Source organism: Sinohyriopsis cumingii, chromosome 2, assembly GCF_028554795.1.
Source record: "Sinohyriopsis cumingii isolate HCF-2022 chromosome 2, ASM2855479v2, whole genome shotgun sequence".
In the NCBI taxonomy this organism is placed as follows: Eukaryota; Metazoa; Mollusca; class Bivalvia; order Unionida; family Unionidae; genus Sinohyriopsis; species Sinohyriopsis cumingii.
Window position 1 is genome coordinate 95664041 of NC_142962.1, and position 26972 is coordinate 95691012.

Genomic DNA, 26972 nt, shown 5'->3' on the forward strand with positions numbered 1-26972 from the left:
AAACCCAGACTCTCAAGGAATAAAATAGAATCAAGATACATGTATAAACTAAAATGTCTCTAACATAGGTAAAGGAAAAAACAGGACAAAACAACTGTACGTTCAAAGCAAACTGTATTTGCCATGAATTCAGTGGAGCTGCAAGTCATAAAAAAGTACAAGTCAAACAGATATGGTATATAACACCACAGAATAAAATATAATAAAAAAACGTGATAAGCGCATAAAAGAAAAAGGGGGTGGTGGAAAGAAACATCTTACATGTAAAGCACTCAGCGTTGGAACCGATCTGCCACTTTTTGAAGCCAATCTCTACATTCCTTCCTTTCATATTTTGCGAAAGCAACAAAACCCTGTTTCTAGTGACGGCTCATGATTGATCAGTCACTTAATTTTACTTGGTTAAACAGCTATGTCTGCCCGTAAATGATCATGTGGTACACCCTTCAAGACATAAAACAAACTGTACTCACAGAATGCATATGTTTCATGATGTAGTATAATGGAGACGACTCACATACAATCTGTAGATGATGCAATCACCTGCTGTCCACTAAAACCTTTAAACATCAATAATTTTTTTTGATGAACAATAAAGCAAACAAAATGCATAAACATGGTTCAAATATTTAATTTTGTTCCATTTTCACAAGATTCAAGTATATTCAATGACAATGTTTGGTCACAATTCAAGCATATTGAGACCATGAAAATGGATTTCAAAACCCAAAGACATTCAAGGTGCATAAGGCTGACACTGAGTCTGAGGTAACTATTCCTCCAAACAGACATGAGCCAGAATGTGGCAGCAAAACATTATCGCATTGGGCTGATAATTATCCATGGCTTGAATTCAATGACTCGGAATGAAAGATGTTATGCAGTTATTGCAAACAATATCCCAAACTGACACAGGCTGGAAATTCAGCAATCATGCAAGCATCATGACAGTCTTGGACATCATAAAGCATGGAAACACAGCATATCTATGACACAAGCTAAAATCCCTTAGGTCAGAGTTGCTAACACACCACTAGGAAAGGCCATTGTAAATTTAAATGAGAAATGAAAAACAAAAATATTAGCACTCGTTAACACAGGCTCGTTGGCATCTGTTAGTCTCGAGAGACGATGGAACTGCGCCCATGAGAGATGTCCCGGTTGGTGGTTGTGCAGCGTCTGCTGTGGCTAAGAAAGGTATGTGCAGCCTTAAACCTGGAGTTAATTAAAAGAACACACTCTGGGCAAGGGACTTTGTTCTGTCAATTGATTAATTCTTGAGATTAATTGGACATGGTCTGAATTCCAGTAAATATTTCCCATTCTTGCTAATCTATCTATAAATAAGCAGACAGTCACACTTGACTATTAAGCAGCGGGTGGTACGTGAATAAAGATAATATAAAGACAGAAGCAATAAGATAGTCAGAAGAGTAATTATTGGAAAGGCAGAAGAGTGCCAAGTGTACATTTTCATCCCTTCATACTCAGACCAATCAGGCCACCATAGCGTAAATGAGATAATGAACCTCAACCAGCATTGCCCTGAGAATCACTCGGTCTTATTTGTTGATGACTAGATCATTAGAATATGATTTTGGAAAGTTCCTGCTTGTGAGATACCAAGTCAGGAGCTTCTGCAATTATTGATGGTAATTTCTTCCAAGTCCCTATTGTACATACTGGAAGTATTGATGCTAACTAATACAGTATGCCCTTTAAAGTCAATATTATATTATTTCTTTAAAGGGCATAATATTTTAGTTGTGTTTTTGTCTTGTTTTTAGTTTTTAATACTGATTATAATAAATAAACCTCGACTAAGCAAGGCTAGAGATTGAATGTTCAGGACAGGAGAAAGTGCAGGTTTGACAAGTGAATTTTCTGATCACTTGTCACAGATAGCTGGCTGAATAAGACATTTTATCAGCCCTGCTTCCATTTACCATCTTCAATTCCAAACCATACCCAATGAACTGGCTTACTTGACAAAAGTGTTTTTCCAATTATTCCAATCAATGTCATTCAAACAATTCATCTATCATCTCAAAACAACAACAAAAATCAAAGTTCATTTCCCTCCTCAACAAAAAAGATCAAAACTCATTTTATCTCTTCAAAAAAATATTAAATTTACATTCACATGTATTTCAAAACAAACTATTAAACAATCCCAAACAAATAACAATTTCTCATTAAAACATTTTAAATGATAAAATGGTATATCCGACTGATTTGGATTTTTTACGATGCTTAACAATTTTTCAGTGATATCGCTATGATGTCTGCAACGTGGCAGAGTATAGTGATATCTAGCACCGGGGCATCATAGCACAGTCATGTAGCATAATGTTCCACCCAGTCACATTATCCTGATACCAGGCCCACCAGTCCTAACACTAACCTCTTAATGCGAAGCACCAAAAGAGGCAGCTGTTACTACCCTTTTTTTTATAAGTCTTTGGTATGACTCAGCCGGGATTCGAACCACGACCTCACGCCTCTGAGGCAGACGCTTTATAACATTTATGCTGGTGCATAGGTATGGTTATTCAAATAGCAAGAATGTCAGAGTGTTTGGTGCTTATGGCAAAATTTCTGAGAGTCAAACTGATGCACAAGGGTGAATGTGAACACATCAATTTTGGGTCAAATATGAAACTAACATGTCAAAAACCATTAAGTACAGGTCAAAAGGCAACAATGTGTATAACATTGAACCAACATTAATTTATGAGTTATTTTAAGCCAGAAAATGAAGCTTCAAAACCATAGAGCAATCAGTATGTATTTTACACTAAGCAACAAAATCTCTTTGCTCAAATAGATCTAGAACTCTGCATGGGTCAAGTGTGCTACAGGTGATCAATCCCCCACAGTATGTATAATTGTAAGCAGTCATAATTTAATACCACCAAAAGCAATTCATTATTACTGAAACAACAACTGTCAAATGTTAGCGCACAACACTACAGTATTCTCACACCACCCCATCTGTTTGTACCCATTACCGACACTGATTTATAAGTTCTAACCTGATTGTTACCGGGGGGCGGGGGGCAAACACTGTCAACTTGTTGATGTTTCAAGTCAACACAGGCTTTCTTTAGTAACACTGCATGGGCAAGTCCATGTTTTCAAGCAACAGATGCAATTCAATGTCTTTGAAAATCTCAAATATTCTGTACAAATTTTAAATTATTTGTTTTAGAAATATTAAAACTATACATTGCAAACACATAGATGACACAGTGTTTACTCAAATAGTTTATTTTGTTAACCGGTCTGTTTGCTTGTTTACATTGGGAGCTTCCATTTGCACTGAAAAACAATAATTCAACAGTATTAGGGATCCTTTGGCAACAACTAGGTTAGAAATTATAAATCAATGAATTAAATGACTAAGTTTTGCACATTTTTTTATATTCTTCATGCTTTTGTTTTTAAAATCAGTAGAGGGGGTACAAAACAGGATGGTATGTAAATTACTGTAATGTATTTTAAAGAATGCCAACAATAAAAACTTTAGGCATCTTGTAACAACACCTCGTTTGTTTTATGAATCTACAGACATACTGTAGCAAGTGATTTGTTACTACCCCAAATACAGTTATTTGACTCTGTTGTACAACTGACATAAAGTAAATGTTCAGTGACTATAATCATGACCCATGTTACCATTTTTTTCCTTAATCATTTGGTTATGTGGTTGGGAAAAAATACAGAAACACACAAAAATACCTTATTGTGGTAGTAATTAAAACACCATTCAGATGCACTTACCATCATTTCTAGCCATCATTCTTAGAAAGTTAACAAGCCATCTGAATTAAACTTGTACAGCACGATAGAACCCTGTGAAAAATATGTAATGTCACATGCAACAAAAAACGGAACTAAAAGAGAAGGACTGATAAATCATTGTACAATAATCTTTCATCATAAAATTTACAATTAAGTAGAGTGGCCACGTACGGAACTCATGACAATAATCTGTTCACACCAAAATGTATCACTTTATGGGGAGAGACCAGCTGGGGAAAAAATAATCCGATATAAAACTGGACGAATAGCTATCCTGCACAAACGCAGTGTATTCAGTGTCATACATAACAAAAATATGGAATACTGCACAAAACTGATTGTGATATATAATCCCTATTCCCATATTTGTACTTGAATAGCCTATGAATTACGAAAACTGACGACAAAATGAACCCTTACTTCAAGCCAAGTAACCGCAAATGCTGGCCAATCAAACGCACTATATCCTGTTCTACTTTTGTCATGAGCTTTATATGAGGTGGTTTTTCAATTATGTTCCCGTTTGAGACATGTTCAAGCATCCCATTTTGATGGGAAGAAGAAGCAATTTCATCTTCTGACGCTCCATTGTGTTGAGGACAGCCATTGGCCTGCATGGTATCTGAGACGAAAATCTTTTGCTTTTTTCGCGGTGGGGACGAAACTCCACCGTCTTCTGAGTCCGAGAACGATGCCAGTATGTCTTCGCTGATTTCTATGGTTTGTATTTTGCAGGATACACTACCCAGGTGAAAAATTGGTAAGAAAACTCGACATGCATGTATACAAACAGTCTATGAACTGGCCAATGTTTTGCTGCATTACGTCAAGTTCGTGAGGTGCATTATGGGAAGTTCATCGACAGTTATCATTTCCGTCGTCTGCTTTGACAGATGACTGAAGCTAACATAGTCTGCTTCATAGCAATACAAGCAGGAAAAGAAAAGAGATCCGTAGTAACTTTAAACATAGTTGTGAAAGATAAAGGAGAGAATATATAAATAAACATGAATACTAGAGATATTCAATAAAATCGTAGGGTTTAACATATAAAAAGGAAAGAAAAAAGAAAAAGAAAGATATTTGGAAAAATATAAGAGAAACTTTAAATGGAGAAAATACTGTACCGATTTTGGCCTGATTAATTCAAACAAAAGGTTACAAACAAATGTACAATGATGCTGTTTCATAACATTATCCATGTACAATTTCATGTATGTATGTATGTATGTATGTATGTATGTATGTATGTATGTATGTACGTATGTATGTATGTATGTATGTATGTTTGTATGTATGTATGTATGTATGTATGTTGCTACGATTCTTCGGCCGCAAACTCAGGAACAGAAAAGAGCGAAAACAATGAAGTTTTGGAATACAAGTGAAAAATTTAAAAATAACTTACAGAAGCGGTGGTTTAGTGTTTTGGGGGCCCGGTGCGAAACGAGCACATGGGGCTCCCATAAACTAACTTTTATATCACTGAAGAAATTCTGTAAATATTCATGTTTGTGTTCAAAATCAAATATATTTTTAAATAATCTGCTTTAATTATTATATGTTTTAAACAAATTTCAACATTTTCGCACCCCCACCCCCAACTTGCGGGCCCGGTGTGTCGCTAAGGCTGCTACTGCTTACATTATTATAAATGAAATTCCAAATAATCCTAAAAGTCCTATCTCAGATCAAAACGTATGAAGTTCTAATTGAATTCCACTGGTCTTCCAAATAAATTCCAATAATGAATGTGTTGATGGCTTGGAATGTGTTGATGTGTTAACAGTCTTTTGATGTATCATAATAATATAATAAAATTGTCCTAATCTGAACTCATTCTAATTCCAAATTAATGTTTGTTTTAGATCAAGAATATTATTGAGGACTTTTGTAATTCCAATGAACAATAATTTAAATAAATAAATCCACCCAAATTAAAAACTTCGCACAGCAGTAAGAATGTTCCTCATCGGATGTTATGTTAAGGCAAGAATGAATATTCCTAATGTAAACAAGATTGTATACCCTTCTACTTGATCTAGGTTGCAATTGCCATTTCCTGCAAATACTCTATCAACTTAACGGGAAATTTACATTCTAGAAGATTCTAGGGTCGGAATCAAGACTATATCTTTAACTGAAATCTAAGTGAGGATGTTTACTATTAAATCATGCTCTGAATATCCAATCAATACTCAAAGAGAAATATTAGCTATGCATTATGTCGTTAACAAAATAAATTACGATGCTCAGGCACACCATTAACTTGGTTTTGGATAAAGGTCAAGTACAAAATATACATATTCTTAATATACATTCATGGAGAAAAATAGCAAACAGTACAAATTACATATACATAACGATGTATGCTTGAATGTAGGTACAGGACCGGTGTTTGGGGGTGGCAAATGGGGCGACCGCCCCAGGCCCCGCTCTTGAGGGAGTCCTGCGCTTCAGGCCTAAGGTCGTCCTTGTGAGATTGTCAAGCTATATTCTCCGGTAAATTGGAAACGCTGATACAGGCCGCGCGTAATGCACGCAAATCGAGAAAGCTGATCTAGTTTAGACATAATCAGTGTTTGCAGTCGCATACCAATTGAGATACAGTTACTCTGGCCCCGCGCGGTCATGGTCGGCCCTAGGCCCCGCGTACTCTTAACGCCAGTAGTATAGTGGGACGATTCAGCGACAAGGGGACTTTAATGTTAAAATAGTGTCCCGGCACTTTGGCGACAATGTGAATTTAACATAGGGAGCACAGGACATGCGTTATAGCGACAAGGGGAATTTAACATGGGGAATAGCAGCAGAGGGGGCGAACAGACCGACTTTGGAAGCGTCCAAAAAACGAAATAAGCCTTCCTAAAAAAAGGATTAATAACCTTAAAAATCAAAATAGCAAACTACAGAGAGCTGACCTCTCAAAGAGTCCCTAGAGTCCCTAGGTTAGTTCTCCGCGATGGCGAGTATATTACAAAAAACGAACCAACTTGAGGTCATGGCCCCCTCTGCTGCTATAATTAAATCATTATGTTATAATAAAATGATACATCCGGAATCTCATACTGCAAGGATAGCTCGAGAACGATTAGAAGCAATCAAAAAATTTCTTCCTGTTAGAGATTCGTTCAGAAAAAAAACTACAAGCGCAGCAGGAAGCACAAGTTGAGTACGAAGAAGACACTGAAAAACTATTTAAACCCGTCACTGCAGCTACTAAGAAAGCTTCAGCGGCTGTTGAAAAAAACTATATGGGGAGATATTGAGAAGGAAGATGAGAAGAGAAAAAAGGGTATTTTTCCAGTATTAGAACAAACTGCAGCGCAGACTGAAAAAATAGCAAAAAGAACCAAACAAACAAAAAAGATTTTACGAGATCTTCCAACTGATATAGCTGCAGCTCAGCCTCCACCTGTCGATGAAGAAATACTTGAAGATATTGGAAAACTTCGTACTGAAGTCGCCGACGTGAGAAAAGAACTTGCATCTGAACCCAAACCAGTAGGAGAAAACTTAGGATTGATTGCAAGATTTAGGGAAGGTTTTGTTGAAGATATTAGAAATACTGAAAGAGAAAAATTACCCGAAACAATATTACTTGGTATATTTAATAAATCTTATATTTTAAAATCCCCCCATAAAAAAGTAAGTAATGATAATCTTATTAAATGGATATATCGCGTATATAGAAACAAAAAACAAGCTAGAGGTCCAGAATACAAAAATCTTGATAAAGAAGTAAAAAGACTTTATAGAGAGAGACTGGAACAACTAGAACAAGAACAACTCTCCCAGCAGGAACCTTCATATCAACTTCCTCCACCGCAGCAAGAAGAACCTTCACCGCAGAAAAGGTTGATGTCGGAACTTGAGAGGTCTGAGAAGATACTTGAAAAAGTAAAAGAAGAAAAAATCACCCTTAAGACTATTTAAGAAAACAACAGAAGAAAGAGAACGGTTGGCAGGGGAGGATGGTGAGATCCTCCGAGCGCTGTACGAAGTGGTTTTCTGACTACATCAGGAGAAAATAATTTTGTTTGTCCTAATAATATTCTCAATGATGTGTCACGGTTAGAAGTTCTCATAGGAGGGAAACGTGCCGGAAATAACTCACCAGAAATAACCAATGAAGCAGCTGATATTTTTCAAGGTGGTATCATGGATATTGGCGTTTACCGGGAACTTATTGATGAGCTCGTTGATGATTAGTCACCGCGATTAGATAAATGGTAAATAAAATAAGATGATAGTACACAATAATCATCGTAAATCCGCACAGGTCAGAGCGGTAAACGCACGATTACCAGTCTATAGAGCAATTTGCGGAGATGGACTTGGTGATGTTGTACGGGGATTATTTACAAGGATAGCTCCAAAAGCAGCGCCTATCGCAAAACAATTATCGATGAAAGCTATTGATATTGTTCGTGAAAAAGCTCCTGGTGATATTGTCAATGTTGCTGGCAAGGCGTTCTCGGCGATCAAAGATAGACTAGCACGATTAATAAGACGAAAACAACAACCAGTAAAATTACCAAGTACTGAAATTATGCCCGCAGATGTCAGCAAAAAAATAAATCATGCTGCAAATCAAAAACTAGCAGCGTTAGCAGATCGGGGACTCAGTGAATCGGGAAATAATATCTCAAGCTTGATATCAGGAAGTGGAACTTCCCGAGGTGGAATTTTCCGAACGCGGTAATCAACGTGTTAGACGAAAATAATTACAATACAATGTTCAAGCGCGTATCCGACGAAGCATTTGATATGGAAGCACCTGTCATTAAAGATGAATCGGTACGTGATTATCAGTTTTATTCTTATGACACACGAACACCAGATCAACGTGCAGGAAGAACTGAACTAAAAGTTCATGACACAAGTAGATATTTTCTACCCGCTGAGGCTTTCATTGAGGTAGAAGGTACAATTGTAAGAACAAACAATGCTAATTACGCAAATGAAGTAAAAATTGGTTTTGTCAACAACGGGATCATGGCATTATTTGATAGCGCCACTTATATGATCGATGGAAAAAAATATTGAATCAATTCAGAATAATGTCGACGTTGCTACAACAATAATTGGTCTAGCAAGATACTCTGATGATTATACAAGATCAGCAGGTCCCACAATGATGTTTGTAAAAGATAATTCTAATCACCCTGAAAGCGATCCGTATAATATAAGACGACCAAGAAATTTTGCCAATAACGCTGATACTGATGTGTGGCCGGTTGTTCATGGTTCTAATCCAAATTTCAACTTGGGATTTGCAGCGCGTAGAAATATGTTGCTAAATGACAATAGAAGGTTTTCATGTACAATTCCACTATCGCATATTTGTGGATTTTGTAGGAATATTAGAAAGGTTATTTTTGGAGCTAGACACACGGTTGTTCTTGTAAGAAAGGTTGATGATAGCGATACTCTGTGCAGACCTGATGGTGATGCTGGTAAAGTAGCATTATCGAAACTATCGTTGTGGATGCCGGTAATGACTCCAACGATCACAGAAGAACAAAAATTGATTTCTTTCATGGACACAGGTGGTAAATCCTTGTTGTCATGGTTAACAACAAGCACAGATAGTATGCAAACTGACGTTAACGGTCAGTTTACATGGCATATAGCATCACAACAAGGTGTTTCTGCACCACGGCATATTTTTATTGCGTTTCAGCGCCATGATCGATTAGGCTCACAAGTTCACTCTCATATGATATTTGACCAACTAGGTATCACAGATATTTCTTTACGGATAAACGGACAACAAGAACCAACAGAGAACATACAACTAAATTATGAACAAAATCATATAGGACTTGCATATCATCGTTTGATGTCATTCATGGGACGTGATCAAAATGTAGATACTGGGTTGCAAATATCACAGTATGATTTCAGAACTTTGTATCCGATTTATTATTTTTCACTGGACCATCTTGATGTATCAAAACAATCTGTCGTTGATATACATCTTAAAACAATGTTAAATACAGGTGGTACTGATTATAGAGCAATCGCGGTTATACTCAGCGATAAAGCCATGTTGCTTGAAGGTGGTAGTGGTCGAATGAGAGTCGTTGATGCACCAGTGGAAAATCTTTAATCATTATTTGGAGCGTGGCAAATATTTATTATAAAATACCATATCATCACGTTAGTGTCAGTCTGACTCCTGGTCAGATTGAAAACCTTCAATCAAATTCAGCAAAAAACTGCGGAATGAAAATATCACTAAAGCGAGATCAGATCACGGGTGGTCAAAATAAACTATCATTATCAGAACGCCAGCTTAAATATTTCAACGGCGCTAAACAATCAAAAACAGGCGTCAAACTTAATCTCTCTGCGGGTGCGGTTAAAGACTCAATTAAAACAGACGGTATTTTTCCACTTCTCGCGGCTATTCGAGCGTTAATAGCTGGTGCCGCTCCAGCAGTAGCAAAAGCAGCCGCGTTAGGTGCTGTTGGAACAGCTGCTGGAATGGCTCTAAAGATAGCAACTGGAAATGGATATAAAAAAAGGGACACGGTCTAAGATTACCGGGATCTCGTTGGGGAAGAGGTCTGAGGCTTCCAGGATTACTTCGTTAGACGCTACCAGCATCAAATTTTGATTTACTTGATGCTGCTAAGCGATTAAAAATAAAAAACTTCAGAGGTGTTTTTATGCGAGATCAATTACCGAAACAACCGAACAAACTCGAAACAGGTATTATTAATCTTGACTCGAATTCAGGACCTGGTACTCATTGGGTATCATACGCGGTTGATCCACGTGGAATCGTTTATTTTGATTCATACGGGTTAGCTCCACCCATTTAATTTATCAAGTATGTTGCACCACTTCACGCGTAAGTTTGGTATTCAACGCTACCCACACAAACAATGACAGATCCGCCAATATGCGGCCGTGAAGTAATTAATGTACTTAACGCTATATCAAAATCATCCAAACCGACACATAAAGTCGTGCATGATTAAACAAGCAACCGCTTCGTTTTAAACAGATCTTAGATTATAATGGTTGATATTTACGGAAGAAGATCTTCTTCACGCGTTAAGAAAAAGTCCGATGGCATTGATCTGTCGAAGTACGCGACTAAAGATGAACTCGCTGATATTATGAATCTTGCTGCAGTTGACCCAGATGAGGTTGTTATTTTTCAGGACCGATAAGGAAAACTAAAAACGAGCAATATCAAATGGAATGATATAATTCGATGAGTACTTGGTGCAGTTACGGATAATATCCCTATGTTTACTGACAGCGGTAGAATCAGGGATTCAAGTATATCGTTTATAACCATCAGAGATCAAATTACAGCAAGTGTTGCTAATCGCGTGAAAAATACCGGTGACACAATGACAGGTGAACTCAGCATGAACGGAAATAAGAGAGTAGTTTTGAGAGATCCAACATCCGACGAAGACGCAGCAACAAAAAATACGTTGACGTCAACTACAACACCGTAGATGGTAAATTATCCACGCTGCGGGCCGAGTATGACGTTCACACAAACGCGTTCACAAATCTTCGCAGAAACTTTAGAAACATTAATGAAACCGCAGAGGAATTTTTTGGTAATCCGTTGACGGTTGACGTAAAACTCGTTGATATGAAGACGAACATCGACACGATCAAACAAACACAGCAAAACATCGTAGCGGGGATTCATGAGATCGTTACTAAAACCAGTTTGATTAAAATTCCCGGCGGGGTTACTCCCGGGCATATTACCAACATCGTATACACGGTATCATCGGGATTTGCAACATGGTCGCAGCAAAATAAAACTATCAAATATACTGCAACAGTCACTGGAGTGTACAGGTTGTCTGTGTTTAGTGCTGCAAAATTTGAAATATTTACAACGTATCCATGGCGTCATTCAACTGATAAGTTTTCCGGGGTTGTATCTGTTATATTAAATAACGGAAACGAAGAAGTATTTATTCTGGAAGCAGCTGGTAAGAAATTAACCGCAACATCTTACTGGTGGTGTTTGGAATTTGTAGCTGAAACACCTCAATTGGTTACTGCATAAAATATAATGAGTACCTCAATCGACGTTCAAAAATTTAGGTACAATCAAGCGCGTGAATGTCAGGCAGCGTTGAAAGATCGTGTCGAACAATATACAGTAAAAAGAAAAAAGTATCAACGACGATTAGTTATCATTGACGTTGTTGTTTATTCAGTATCCGCTGTTGTTGCTGGAGCTGGAATAATATTATCCGCGGTAACAATGATGGCACCAGTAGCTGTAACCATTTGTATTTCAGCTGCAACAACGATTGCAGGTGTGCTCAATATGACTGCAAAAAAAATATGTACTTGCACGAATGAAAAATTATCCGATTACATGATAAAATTACACATAGCAACTGTCACATACTCGAAGTTATCTTCGTTGTTATCAGCGAGTCTCAGTGATGGAATTATATCCGATTCTGAGTTTTCATAGATGATTAAAATATACAACTGCGCTGGTATTAAAGGTACGAGTATTAATAATAACGGAATTACTTCAGCAGATCGTGACGAACACAACCCCGCACAAGACCAAGATAATCTCGGTAAGCTCGATTAATCCTGAATTTAACATCAATTTTCCAACTGCAATTCGCGCAAATGAAATTGCACTAGCGCAATTACGAGTATACTATAGTTGGTCAAATATCAGATCGAGATCATTTAATGGTACACCAGCAAATAATTCACTTACATTTGCTAATAAAAACAAACCCGATGGAACACCTGATTGGGTCGTTGTTGGAATACCAACTGGTAGTCATGAGATCGAACAAATCAATGATGAATTTGCGCGTAGAATAAAATCAGTAACAGGAAAAGAAGCAAAAATATCAATTAATGTTCATGAACCGACGCTGTCTTCTGCAATTGAAATAAACTCGCCTGATTACGTCGTTGATATTTATCAGTCCACGATAAGATCCGTACTAGGATGGTCTGATATTGCGCCAGAATATCATGGACCACCAGAACCAAAATTAATTGAATTTCTCACTGACGATGCCAAGTTTATAACAACTCCAGAATACAGAGAAAAACTTTCCAATGATTATTTTTTGACTGAATATGGCACATCATTAAGATCTTTTTTACAAACTATTTAAGTTCGCAAAACCGCCGACTCATCTGGTTGTCCAGGAAGAATATTTTAATATTCTTTCAGGTATAATTACACGTGAACTTACACGCGCATTTGATAAATTAAGAAATTTATTTGCAGGTATTACGCAGTATTATATTCTGATGACCTAAAACAACAAATTATCGAACCAACTCAGCATGTGAATCAAATTGTGGACGATATCGAACATATTAATCGAGAAATTCATGACTCGGTAATTAATGAGGAGTATTATAAACTTTATGGAGAAAGAGAATCATCGTATTAAGTATTTTTTGATCATTTTAAAATAACCGAGTAACAATTACCGACATTTGTAATACCAGCACTTGCAACCGAACAAATAAAGAAAAATCTCAACGATATTATCAACAAAAACTTTCCTGAAATACTAGCTGCGTGGAGAAAAATAGCCCCACCAGCAACTGTTCTTAGATATAATAATGATCCACACGGCGGGGGCAGACATGCATCTCCGGGAATCGTTAATATAACATCGACAATCGCAGTCAATCTAGTCTGTGACGTAATCGATGGCAGCTATCAAATAGATCTCGGAAAATCAAATCAGGCTCAACAAGGATATATCCTATACACGTTCACACCACAAGTTCCCCCTGGGGATTTGATCGTGCAAGTACCAACCAATCCTGTTTATCTACGCACACATAATCAGTATTTGTCACGAATAAATTTCAAACTCACAGACCACATAGGACGATTAATTGACCTGCGTGGGGAGGAATTGATTGTCAATCTACATGTAGAGTCTTAAAGACCTTTATCGTAGATCTTCGTCTTAAATACTTTTATCGTAATGATTTCTGTCTTAAATATTTTTATCGTAATGATTTTTGATCATAGATCTTTGATCAGAAATATTTTATTTTATTTTATCAGAAATATTTTTATCTTATTTTATCAGAAATATTCCAACACTTTTAGTCAAATTTGCTATTTTTAGTCGATTTATCAAATTGCAGTTTTTGTCAGGTCAAACCTCAAGCGGTTCTCTAATTGATTTATCGATAAATCGTTTAAAATCCTCATTTTTTCGAGAATTACCAGAAAAATTAACAAAATCGCATGAAAAATCTCATTTTTTGAGCTAATTTTACTGATTTTTAATGATTTATCGATAAATCAATTAGAGAACCGCTTGAGGTTTGACCCGAATGATATTGGATAATTCATCAATTTTCCTTGACAAATCGACTAAAATAGCTTTAAAAAAAACAAATTTGACTAAAAATGTTGAAATATTTCGCAATAAATAAAATATTTCAGAATAGATATATAATATTTCAGAATAAATATATAATATTTCAGAATAAATAAAATATTTCAGAATAAATATATAATATTTCAGAATAAATAAAATATTTCAGAATAAATATATAATATTTCAGAATAAATAATATATTAAGATCAAAGATCTATGGTAATATTACACGTGGTCAGCGTTGACAGGGACCCCAGTTACCGAAACTTTCATTTTCATTTTCACCAGAATTATTTTGTACTACTTCACCAACGAGGTTACTTTGGATCGTTTCAGGATCTAACATAATATTTCTTAATTGTCTTATACGAGTACTAATTATTTTTTTGCCTCGTATTCGTGGGATAACTCTAATCTATTTTTTCTACTGCGGCAGGGAGAGGAACGAATTCCTTCACTTGATCATCTTCTACAGTAGCTAGCGACTGAAATATCGCCGCCTGAATCCGTTTCATGAACTTCTATTCAGATAATAGTGTGTGTATTCCTTGGTTTTTACCTTCTTGTAAACTTTCAAAATCAGAAACTATTTTTTCAGGATTTAGTTTTTCGGATATATATTTTCCATCTTTTTCCAATTTTTTATTTGCAACAATTACATCATTATTTTCGTAGTTCATTATTTAGTATATATATATTTAAATTAAAAAAAATATTTCCCCTATGAACCCCTATTCGAGTTATTTAGCAAGTTCAGGAAGGGGCACAGCACAACATATACAATGAATGATTGTAAGTATGTAATGAATGAATGACAATCTTAATTAAGGACGGCACAACCCAGAACTCGTAGCTTGCCACCGCATTCTACCAAGTTCAACGGGCACACGAAACACTACCCCCTATTAGAGCCCCTAACCCGTCAAACAACGGTCTAGAGGCCCAAGAGGGAGGACAGCACAAACATATATAAATGACATGAATGAACCTCTCTTCGAGTGTTTTAGCAAGTTCAGTAAGTATACAATGAATGAATGACAATCTTAATTAAGGACGGCACAAACATATATAAAATGAAATGAACCTCTATTCGAGTGTTTTAGCAAGTTCAGTAAGTATGCAATGAAATATATGGAATGAATGAATGAACTGAAATATATACAATGAATGAAATAATTAAGGACGGCACAAACATATATGAGGCCATTTTCTACGCTCAACAGAACACCCCCCAATAATCAGCCCGTGGGTGATAAAAAACATGTATCAACCACCAGTGACGTGTGGTTGGAGGGTTTTGTTGAGAGGAGGGGGGCTGGCGGTGCCCCAATTAATTATAAAAATCGCTAATATGCGTAATCACCAGCCAGTTGTCAGTAATGGGATTCGATCCTGCGTCCTCGAGTATCACGGCCAAATACGTTATCATCTGAGCTATCGAATCATCTAACAATATATGTTTCAAAGGTTATTATATAGCTACAAGATCGGTTTAAATATTTCTGCATTAAAACAGCGATTTCTGAATAGATTGTAAATATTTCTGCATTAAAACAGCGGTTTCTGAATAGATTGCAAATACTTGTGCCTTAAAAACAGCGTGTTCTGCCAAGATTTCTCGTAGCAGATTGTAAATATCTTGCACTAACAGCGTGTTCTGTCTATTTACATACTATCACTGCACCATCAAACGTTTTACCACCTACAGATCGCTTTAAATACTTGTGCATTTCTGAACAGATTGTAAATATCTGCATTAAAAACAGCGTGTTTTGCCTCGATTTCTCATAACAGATCTAAAAATACCTCGCTATATTGTACGATGTGAAATACGTTTATTTTTCTATTTTGTAAGTTAGAAACCAGGCATGTCTTTCTTTGGTATGATTATTGATATTAATTACGACGTAGATGATTAATTAACCAATTACGACCATAAAAATCGGAAATCAACGAAGAAAACTATATATTACAGAAGTACTCTCCCTTTCACATAATGGAAAAATGAGCAGTGTAAGGGGGAAATGCTGCGACCCAAAAATAATAAATGGTTAATAAATATAATTCGAAGTAATTACTTGATAATGATGATAGTTTATCTCATTAACAATATTGGAAGGTGATTTTCTGTTTATATTTCTTGGAAAGAGTGGATTTATATATATTTTTCGCGACAAATTGTACTGAAGGCGGATTAATATCAAAATATTTCGCAGCCGCGTTCATTGATTGAACTATAATTTCTTCGCCAGTTTCTATGTTCGTGGATTTTACCGCCCTCCTTACAATTGTTTTACATCTCCCAGTATTACCACGTGTATTATTCTCACTCTGTGTAACAGCTCGAAGATTGGATAAACTATTGTCAATTTTCACCCCGTTGATATGATCGATCACAAGAACGTCTTTGATCAACCCCTTGTGACACTCGTATGTGAAACGATGACAGAGATAAGTTTTCTTCGCTGTAGTAAACAATAGATAACCATGATTATTAATACAACCAACTGGTACTTTTTTCTGACAATTTCTGATCATACCATCAATATTTGATTCGTAGTTTGTTATTATAGGATGTGGAATAAACTTATTTTGCTCCATCATACAATAATATTATTTGTTTAAATCATAATTTGTCTGAAAACTTAGTTAGTTAATCCTCCACTGATTTTATAGCGTTGTTTTTGATGTTATTTTTTTTGGTCATAATATCTTTTAAGCTCTCTGTATCGTTTACCACAACAACACGCACACAACTGTCTTTTTCCTCGCACTCCAGCACCACATCGCAGACATGGTATTGGTCCTAAGCTTCCACGGTGAACGTTTTGCATGTGTTGTCCACAGAATTCCTTTTTACAGGATTTATTACAACGAGTCAATGAACCCACCATGAGCCATTTGCACTGAGACATTGTATGCATAATATTTTAATTTAAATATTTGCTTGAAATATAATATGAACGAATTCGATAGATTATCGCGAATAAAGCCCTTGAGCGGAGATAAATTTAATCTCGACAGAATATCTCCTAACCTACCGATGCAAGATCTGGTTGATCCGAAAAACAAAAGTTTGATTAATAAAATTCACGACGCCAAGAAAGAATTTTATACAGATGGTGCATCTCATGTCTGGTCAACGTTCAAGATTATACGCAACAAAGATATCATCGACTCTGTGATGAACGACAAACGAGCAGCAATTATCATTAACTATCTTGATAATCGCAAATATCTTTTCAGAATAAAATTTGTCGTGTTGACAGAAACAGATGATTGGATTATCCGTAACAAATATGATCCTGTCCAAGGTAATAAAAAAAACTGTCGTACTAAGTAAAGATTGCAAACCATGTCTATTGACTGGTATTGACAAACCGTATTATGAACGAGCATATCCTGTGACCGCGGTTATTTATGGAATCTATGTGATAAATGAAAAACCCAGCGTTGATAAACTGGCGCCGATGAAATTTTAAAAAATAAACTGTGTAGCCGAGCGAGTAACAGAACATTTTACCGTTTCGACTCGTGGAAACGGTCTAACGGATAAAAGACGTAAAATAATAAACACGTGGGGAGAAATGGTTAAAGATACCGGTGCGTCTATCAAAGATGTAACCGAATTAGGAAAAAGATTAAAATTTCCAATAACTGTAGCGACGATAACAGGAGAGATTTTGTATGAATCAAAATATAGATCAAAAGGAGCTTCGATCGAAATTATTGATCATAACGCACACGCGTGGACTAACGCAGTAACAATATTTCCACGAGATCGAACTGTTAAATACTATCGCGGAGATATGTTTGATTTTATTAACGAAATAAGTAAAAACGATCCTGTGTCAGTATGGTTATTTCAGAGTTCTAACGACGAATCATGCGTGGAAGAAAACAATAAATTTAATCAGTTTGTGAGACCAAATGGCGTTATTTATCGAACAGATCTTCTTCACGAGAAAATGAAAAATCTTGCACTGCAATATACTGATGACACCGACGAACTATTGAGCAACTATTTTACTGTTCCGTCAGTTGCGCCTCATTTTGCTGGAAAGAAAAATTCGTGGAAACCATCTAGGTTTGATTTTCTTGATGACATAGCATCCAGTTGTGTCGAATATGGACACGGCGGATTGTGGAATACTAAATACGATCACAGAGATGTTATTTCAGTTGATATGGTTCCATGTTATCCCGGAAGTTTTCTTGGATACGGAGATTGTTCTGTATACTTTAAAAGATTCGGTCATCCGACGCACGAAATGACGCAAGTATCGATAAATGGACCATTACCGGATTTTGACCTGACTGGATTTGCTCGTATCGAGTCATTCGAAATGTCTAAAGAACTTCATCCAATTTGTTATGTTTGGTTTGGAAAACATTTTTCAGAAAAAATGTGGACACCAATAGTACTATTACGGTATATGCTCGATTGTACGATGTTAACACGGTTCATTGTAAGTGAAGCAATTATATCATACCGGAAACAAACCGAAATTTGGTTACCACAACACAAGGAGTATTCGGATGAAACCGATTACGATAATAAAATTACAAAAGATCTTGGTAGAAAAATAGTCGGCAAGTTTACCCAAGGAGGAGCATATGATCACAGACGACATTGTTCAAGATTGACTATGGATGATGCTGAGTTAGATTTTGTAATCGCTGATACAACGAACAGAAATACGTTTATAATAAGTCGAGAAATAGCTTTCTTGTCAAATGGAACTAAACTAGGTACAATTGTGAGCTACATGGACGGTGAGTCACCTCAGTATACTCATTTAAGATCTTCAATGCTCGCGTACGTTTCAATAAATCTATTATCGATGATAAATAAGGTTTCTACACTCGCTGTCAGAGTTGCTACTGATTCGTTTTATATAAGTAAAAAATATTCAATACTGTTAGAAAAATTAAGCATAGGCACTTGTGCATCGTGGGGTTCGTGGAGAATAAAAAAGGAATATATACTCGATTATTCCGAATCCGCTGATGTTGCGGTTAAAGATATTTACCTGATAAAATCAGGCAGAACTAATCAGATATCTTCTGCACCATCGGTATACGATGCAATTACTAGACATAAAACAGTTTATCTAAACGGACCTGGCGCTTCTGGTAAAACCACTCGAGCTATCGAACTATTTCAGAATTCAGATATGATTGTGCTAACACCTACACACAGACTCGCGCGAGAAATGAAACGACGAGTACAATCATGTACTTATCACAGATTTTTTCCTATGGAAGGGTGATACATGGACATCTTTAAGGATGGGCGAGAAATACATTCCAAGCATCATAATATGGGATGAAATATGCACTGTACCCCTAGAAACACTAAAAACATTTCTTGATTGGTTATTAACAAGAATTACTGCTGTGATAATGTGGGGCGATCACGGTCAACCACCACCGGTAGCTGGACCATCTCCACATGATTGGCTGAAAAATTTCGTTGACCACTGCGAAGAAGTGGCTGATGATCATAGAGCACTTGATACAACGTTAAAGGAATTTAAAAAATTAATCAGACTACAACCGAATAAAATTCAGTGTGAAGTAATGCGCGAGATAATTTCAGAAACACCCATGAAAGACTTTTTGCGCGCGTGGAGACCAAACGATTTGATAGTTGCAGGTAGAAAGATAGTTCGTGATACACTTCAGCGGGAGTTGTTTCAGTTACAACGAGAAAAGTTTCCAACGTTGCCAGTTCCGTTATGTTATCGACCAGCAGATACGCGACGGCAAAATATTGACGTTGATATACCAGGACACACCGAGTCAAGGAATCAGAATCTTGTGTTGAATGATATTGTTGCAGTTGATGTTGATGTTGTTGAAGATGCTCTACGTGCTGATAAATCCCCGTGGACGCTTGGATACGCGATGACGATTCATTCATCTCAGGGATTAACTATTACTGATACAGTTGTTTGGATCGTTGATGATCGTATCGAATGGTCGAACCTAGTTTATCTTGCAGTGTCTCGAGTTAGAAAAATATCTCAATTGAGACGAATCGTCATGGACTCGTCAGTGACTAGTGATGATATTGACGAATGTCAAAGCGATATAATAAGAAAAAAATTATCTAGTTATAAACAAGGTGACAAAAAAAAAAAACGCGATTTTGATCTTGATGCTGATTTTATTAATGCGCTGAAACAACAACATAATAATCATTGTGCAAGTTGTAATTGCATAATGTTATGGCGGTATCTGAAAAATGATCCAAGACAATTTACCGTAGATAGAAAAAATAACAATCTTGGTCATATACGAGAAAATATCATGTTGACCTGTCTTGAATGTAACCGACGTCAGGGTGCTAGCACCCTTGGTGTTAGTTAAGTGATCGCGGTGGTAATTGTGTGTCATCTGGAATTATCTGTAATTGTTCACGTACAAATCCACGTTGAGGAGCAGCTGAATCCAGTCTGTAGATTGCGGGTCTACCAGTGGATCTTGTCACGGTGGATATATTATGTGTGGTAACACTCCAAATAGGATCAGTCGCTCTTTTTTACCGCCTTCAAGTTCACCGGGCTCGTATAAATACCTGACAGTGATATTACCTAATACTGGCTGTGCTGAAAGATCACGTCGTTGTGTAGGTATATATTTTTTTGTAATTGCATGAATAGGTTTCATGTTGGTTGTTCGAGTAATCTCATTATTTAACGCTGCTATCACATTTGGTAATCTTGCCACCCATTCACGAGATCTTTTATCTTGAATAAATTCCTTCGCGTATTGATATCCAAATAACCGCTCAGCAAGTGTTCGATTAAATCGTTCAACAATTGCCTGATCACGATGAATTGCAGCATGTCCTCGTCGTATTTTGACATTATGTTGCTTCATTAACGATGATACTGGACCAAGAAATTCCTTGCTAGGATCAGCTTGTAACAGCTGTGGCCATCGCAGACCACCTCGTTGATAAATTCGTTTAAAAGCATCGGCTACCTCAGATGCTGTTTTCGTTGATAGCGGTTCTGTATCTTTATATCTACTTGCAACATCAACAACAGTTAGCGCGTATTTATACGTTTTTCTACGTACAGTATCATGTGGTAAAAACAGAATATCAGCTTGATGAACTTCATTAGGAACACTGACACTGAAATGTGCAAATCGAATTTGTTTCGGTGGCGGTAGATAAATTTGCCATATTGCCTGTTTGGATAACCACGTTTTAGCAGTAGAATGTTTAACCGCTGCTGCATCAGCGAGTTTACTAATTGTTGCTTTACCCTTCCAGTATTCAATTGGGGAATAATAAATCGATTCCATTTTATATATTACCAGCCCCTAGTGCTAATTTACCTTTCATCGCGGATCTTACTAACCAATTAGCTAGTGATTCTTTGATATTTTTATTTTTTATAGCATTTAACGCATGAACTAATTTCACATCTGCAATATGCCTATGTTGTAGGTCATTGCTTTTATACGCAACATCATGAGCATGTTTATTGGTTCCTCGCCTGGTTTTGGTTGATCCTGATTATCAAGCCTGATACAGAGTCGAGTACCAGGACCGCAATAATTATATCCTGGTAGGTGTTTTTCTCCTGGGTATTTAGCCCACGGAGTCCCGGGTAATTTTGTTAATTTTGCTGCAATATCACCCCCGTGTTGCTTCTTTTTTTAACGCTGACTTTGTCCCTGAATTATCACCGGGAATAAATTTAAACTTCTTTGTACCACACCGCGTACACTTACCCGTAACCGCTGATCTGTTATTTTTTTGTGGTAATAGTTGTTAGTGTATCCGTCGGGGTACGCGTCCTGTACTTCACACAGTATAAATCCATAGATATTTTATACAGCATGGATATAATTGATTTCTCAGCGACAAGAAAACGAGAACCTGTCAAGCACCATCCTGCGTTACCAAATTCCATCAGAATGATAATAATAGGACCATCTGGAAGTGGAAAGACACAGTTGTTACTCAATCTTATAATGACATGGTTAAAGGGGGATAAATTGTATTTGGTAGCCCCGTCAGTTGATGATCAACGATGTTATAATGTACTTAAGGATTTTAATGAAAACGCGCGAATAGATAAAGATAACGATGTTATCGAGTTCATAACCGATATTGATGAAGCACCATCAGTTGATTCCATAGACGGATTTATTAATAATTTAGTTGCATACGATGATGTGATGCTGGACAAGCAATCAAATCCAGCTAGGATTTTTTCCCGTGGTAGACATAAAAACACCGATGTCATTTATGTTACTCAACGATACACACAAATGCCAAAAGTGATCAGAGATAACTGTAATATTTTAGTTGTGTTTAATGGAGTTGATACACATACGTTGCGAAATATTCATCAAACTTGGTGCAGCGGTGACATGGATATAATGAAATTCAGAAATTTCTTTTCACGAACGCAAGCTACTCCGCATGGATTTATAACAATAAATGTGCACGATCCTAGAACAAGATATCGTATTGGACTTGATAAAATATTTGGATAAATTAATAGCAGCAGAAGGGGCCATTACCTCAAGTTGGTTCGTTTTTTGTAATATACTCGCCATCGCGGAGAACTAACCTAGGGACTCTAGGGGCTCTTTGAGAGAGCAGCTCTCTGTAGTTAGTTATTTTGATTTTTAAGGTTATTAATCCTTTTTTTTAGGAAGGCTTATTTCGTTTTTTGGACGCTTCCAAAGTCGGTCTGTTCGCCCCCTCTGCTGCTGAAATACAGGACCGGCACTATAGCGACAAGGAGAATTTAACAGGGGGAAATTTAACATGGATGTGTCTGTATAGGGATAATGGGAATTGAACATGGGTAATTTATGTAATATAGACAAGACTTACATTATACATATACCCCATTTTAACAAAAAAATTGTTGAAGGGGTTAGGCATGAAAGTCAATTTCTTTTCGAGGCAAATGAATGGCCCTGAAAAAGGCCTTCGGTTCTTCTTCTTCTTCTTCTTCTTCTGCTTCTTCTTCTTCTACTTTCTCCATTTTTTTCCACCAGTTCCTGACTTTTCCTAATACTCTTTTCTTCCTCTCCTTTTTTTCAGACTCTGGCATCCAGTCAGGATGGCCTATCGCTCTGAATTTCTGTTGGATCTTGATCCATTTCTTGTTGAGTTTGTCAAAGCTTTCTTTTACCTTTCTATTCTCTTCGTCTTTCCTTTCCTTTGACCACTTTTCTTTTATGTTCTTTACCTCTTGGGTTAGCACTCGTCCCATCAGTTCTTCGGCTTTTATAAGTTGGTATAAACCCAACTTCACATATGACCACTCACTCCACACCAAGATATCTTGTAGGAAACATCTCACTATCGTTACATTATCCATAGCTTCCTCTAATCTACCTACTCTCACATAGGGAAGGTCAATGAATCCTCTTATTTTTTTTTACTTCTTCTTCTTCTAACATAACCTCAAGCAGATCCATAGTTAATTTCACACTTGTCACTTGTCTGTCATAAAATCCTTTGTGACTGGATATTTCCATTCCTTCTCTAGTCTCTCCACCACGTATATTCCATCTACTCTCCAGAAATAGCTATGTCTCAAGTTGTTAAACAATTCCGTCACAGCCACCATCTTCGTTGTCGTTATTCCGTAGAATGGCGCGAACGACGACCGCTATGAGTTCTTATAAGTAAAGCACGGACGTGAAGTAAAACATCCCCTACTTTTCTCTTCTCATATTATCTACTATCCACACAGTAATGACTAGACAGTAAAACATAACCATAATATACTATCCACACACGGAAAGAAGCAAAATCAAACCCAAATCGACTATCCACACACGGGAAGCAGCAAAATAAACTCTTACTTTACTATCCACAAACCCCATTATATACTATCCACACACGCGAAGGAGCCTAAACTAGACACTCATCCACTATCCACACACGGGAAGCAGCAAAACAAACTCTTACTTTACTATCCACAAACCCCATTATATACTATCCACACACGCGAAGAAGCCAAAACATAACCACCAATATACTATCCACACACGCGAAGAAGCACAAAAACACTCTTACTTTACTATCCACAAAACCCATTATATAATATCCACACACGCGAAGGAGACAAAACTAAACACTCATCTATTATCCACACATGCGGGGAAGCCAAATCAAACCCCAAATCTACTATCCACACACGCGAAGAAGCCAAATCAAACCCAAACTATACTATCCACACATTGGAGAAGAAGAAACATAATAATAATCTACTATCCACACACGCGAAGAAGCCAAAAATCAAACCCAATAATTTACTATCCACACACGCGAAGGAGCCAAAACAAAACACCAATCTACTATCCACACACGCGGAGAAGCAAAAACTAATCCTTATTATACTATCCACACACGCTGGGAAGCCAAATCAAACCCCAAATCTACTATCCACACACGCGAAGTCAAATCAAACCCAAAATCTACCATCCACACAGAAGGGAAGATTAAATAACCACACACTCTACTATCCACACAAACGTACGTGAGCGCTTACAAAACCCAATTATCTACTATCCACACACGCGGAGAAGCCAAATCAAACCCAATATCCAGTTTAGTTTATTCTCCTTCGCGTGTGTGGATAGTAAATAATGGGGTTTGTGGATAGTAAAGTAAGAGCGATAGGCCATCCTGGCTGGATGCCAGAGTCTGAAAAAAAGGAGAAGAAGAAAAGAGTATTAGGAAAAGTCAGGAACTGGTGGAAAAATGGAGAAAGAAGAAGAAGCAGAAGAAGAAGAAACCAAAGGCCCTTTTCAGGGTCATTCATTTGCCTCGAAAAGAAATTGACTCTCATGCCTAACCCCTTCAACAAATTTTTTTTTTAAATGGGGTATACCGGTATGTATAATGTAAGTCTTGTCTATATTACATAAATTACCCATGTTCAGTTCTCATTATCCCTATATAGACCCATCCATGTTAAATTTCCCCCTGTTAAATTCTCCTTGTCGCTATAGTGCCGGACCTGTATTCCCCTTGTTAAATTCCCCTTGTCGCTATAGTGCCGGTCCTGTATTCCCAATGTTAAATTCCCCTTGTCGCTATAGTGCCGGTCCTGTATTCCCCATGTTAAATTACCCTTGTCGCTATAATGCATATCCTGTGCTCCCCATGTTAAATTCACATTGTAGCCAAAGTGCCGGGACCCTATTTTAACATTAAAGTCCCTTTGTCGCTGAATCGTCCCACTATACTACTAACGCCGCCTCAGCCCACTCATCTCACACTACACCCAACCTATCATCAGATAACGGCTATTACATTTCTTCGGTCACGCATTCATTCACATCGAAATACTCATACGTTCTTGCATGGTAAAACAACGTCGTAAGAAACCACGGTATCAATAATTTCTCATACATACATCACTAAATTGCATCACATCAGTACATATTCCTAATCCCATTATACTACACAATATCACAACAATCAGACGTATTTGTTTACATTACAGTTCATGTAAAGTACACAAATATTCAAATATCCATGCTTTCATATATCCATACATCAATATTAACTAATGTTACACACTTCAAGCATTTTCCAAATTCACAATTCAAGCATGTGTAAAATCTAATATATCACATGAACAATGACAATAATAATAATAATAATAATAATAATAATAATGAGGACTTTGTATAGCCCCATATCTTTAGAAGCTCTAAGCGCCTTACAACATTAGGCAACACCTATAAGATATAAAAAAAACATATATAATGATATGATTACAAACACAAACACCATGAAATTAGAAAACATATTACAAACATGCTGAGAATATTTAAGGTAGGAAACATTATTAGGTCTTTAAGTTTGTTCTTGCAGTCGAAATAGGTGAGTTTTGTGAGCACTCTTAAATGTGATCACTGTGTCTTTGTGTAAGTTCAGTGGGCAATTCATTCCACGTTGCTGCCCTGGTATGCAAAAGAACGCTGTCCATATGACTTCATTTTCGTATTGGGAATAATGAGTATATGATTGTCAGAAGAGGAGCGTAAGTATCTTGCTGGTGTGTACACATGGATGAGGTCGGATAGGTATGTTGGACTAGAGTCCGACAGTGAAATGTAGCACAGAGAACAAATTTTGTGTTTGATTCTGGATTGAATGGATAGCCAGTGTAGGGTACAAAGCAGTGGGGAGGTGTACTCTGATCTTGGTACCCTAAGTATGATCCGAGCAGCTGTGTTTTGAACTTTTTGAAGTTTTTGGAGTAGATATTGAGATGAACCAGACAGAATTGAGTTACAATGGTCCAGTGTTGAAAGTACTAATGAACACACAAGTGTTTTAGTGGCATCAGCTGAAAGATATTTGTGAATGAAGCTGATGCGTCTCAGCTCAAGATATGCAGCCTTGCATATGTTCATGACATGTTCGTGCAATGTGAGAGTACTGCCCAGAGTAACACCTAGGTTTCGTACTGATTGTGTGAAATTAATGTTGGTGTTGCTGATATTTATTGTTTGAGGTAAAGGATGTAAATGAGAAAGTCTTTGTGCTGTAATCAGAATGGCCTCAGTTTTATCATCATCCATCTGCAGCTTGTTACATGTTTTCCATGTATTCACGTCAGAAATGCACCTCTTTACACATTGGATGGTAGCATCAACTTCAGTTGGGTGGCTAGATTTGTATATGTGGGTGTCATCAGCGTACAATTGGTGAGACACTGGATGATGATCTATGACACTTGAGAGCGGCTGAGTGTATAGAATCAAGAGAGCAGG

General features: G+C 37.0%; 1 protein-coding gene across 1 annotated transcript in view; it reads right to left on the minus strand.

Annotated features, from left to right (window-relative positions):
- LOC149805416 (WD repeat-containing protein 26-like) overlaps positions 1-4659 on the minus strand; it is an 89675-nt gene extending 85016 nt beyond the window's left edge. The window contains exon 1 of the mRNA XM_089949977.1: positions 4225-4659. Within this exon, the coding sequence (XP_089806103.1) occupies positions 4225-4421 (197 nt within the window). The 5' untranslated portion in view covers positions 4422-4659. The remainder of the gene's footprint in view (positions 1-4224) is intronic.
- Between the last annotated feature and the right edge of the window lie 22313 nt (positions 4660-26972).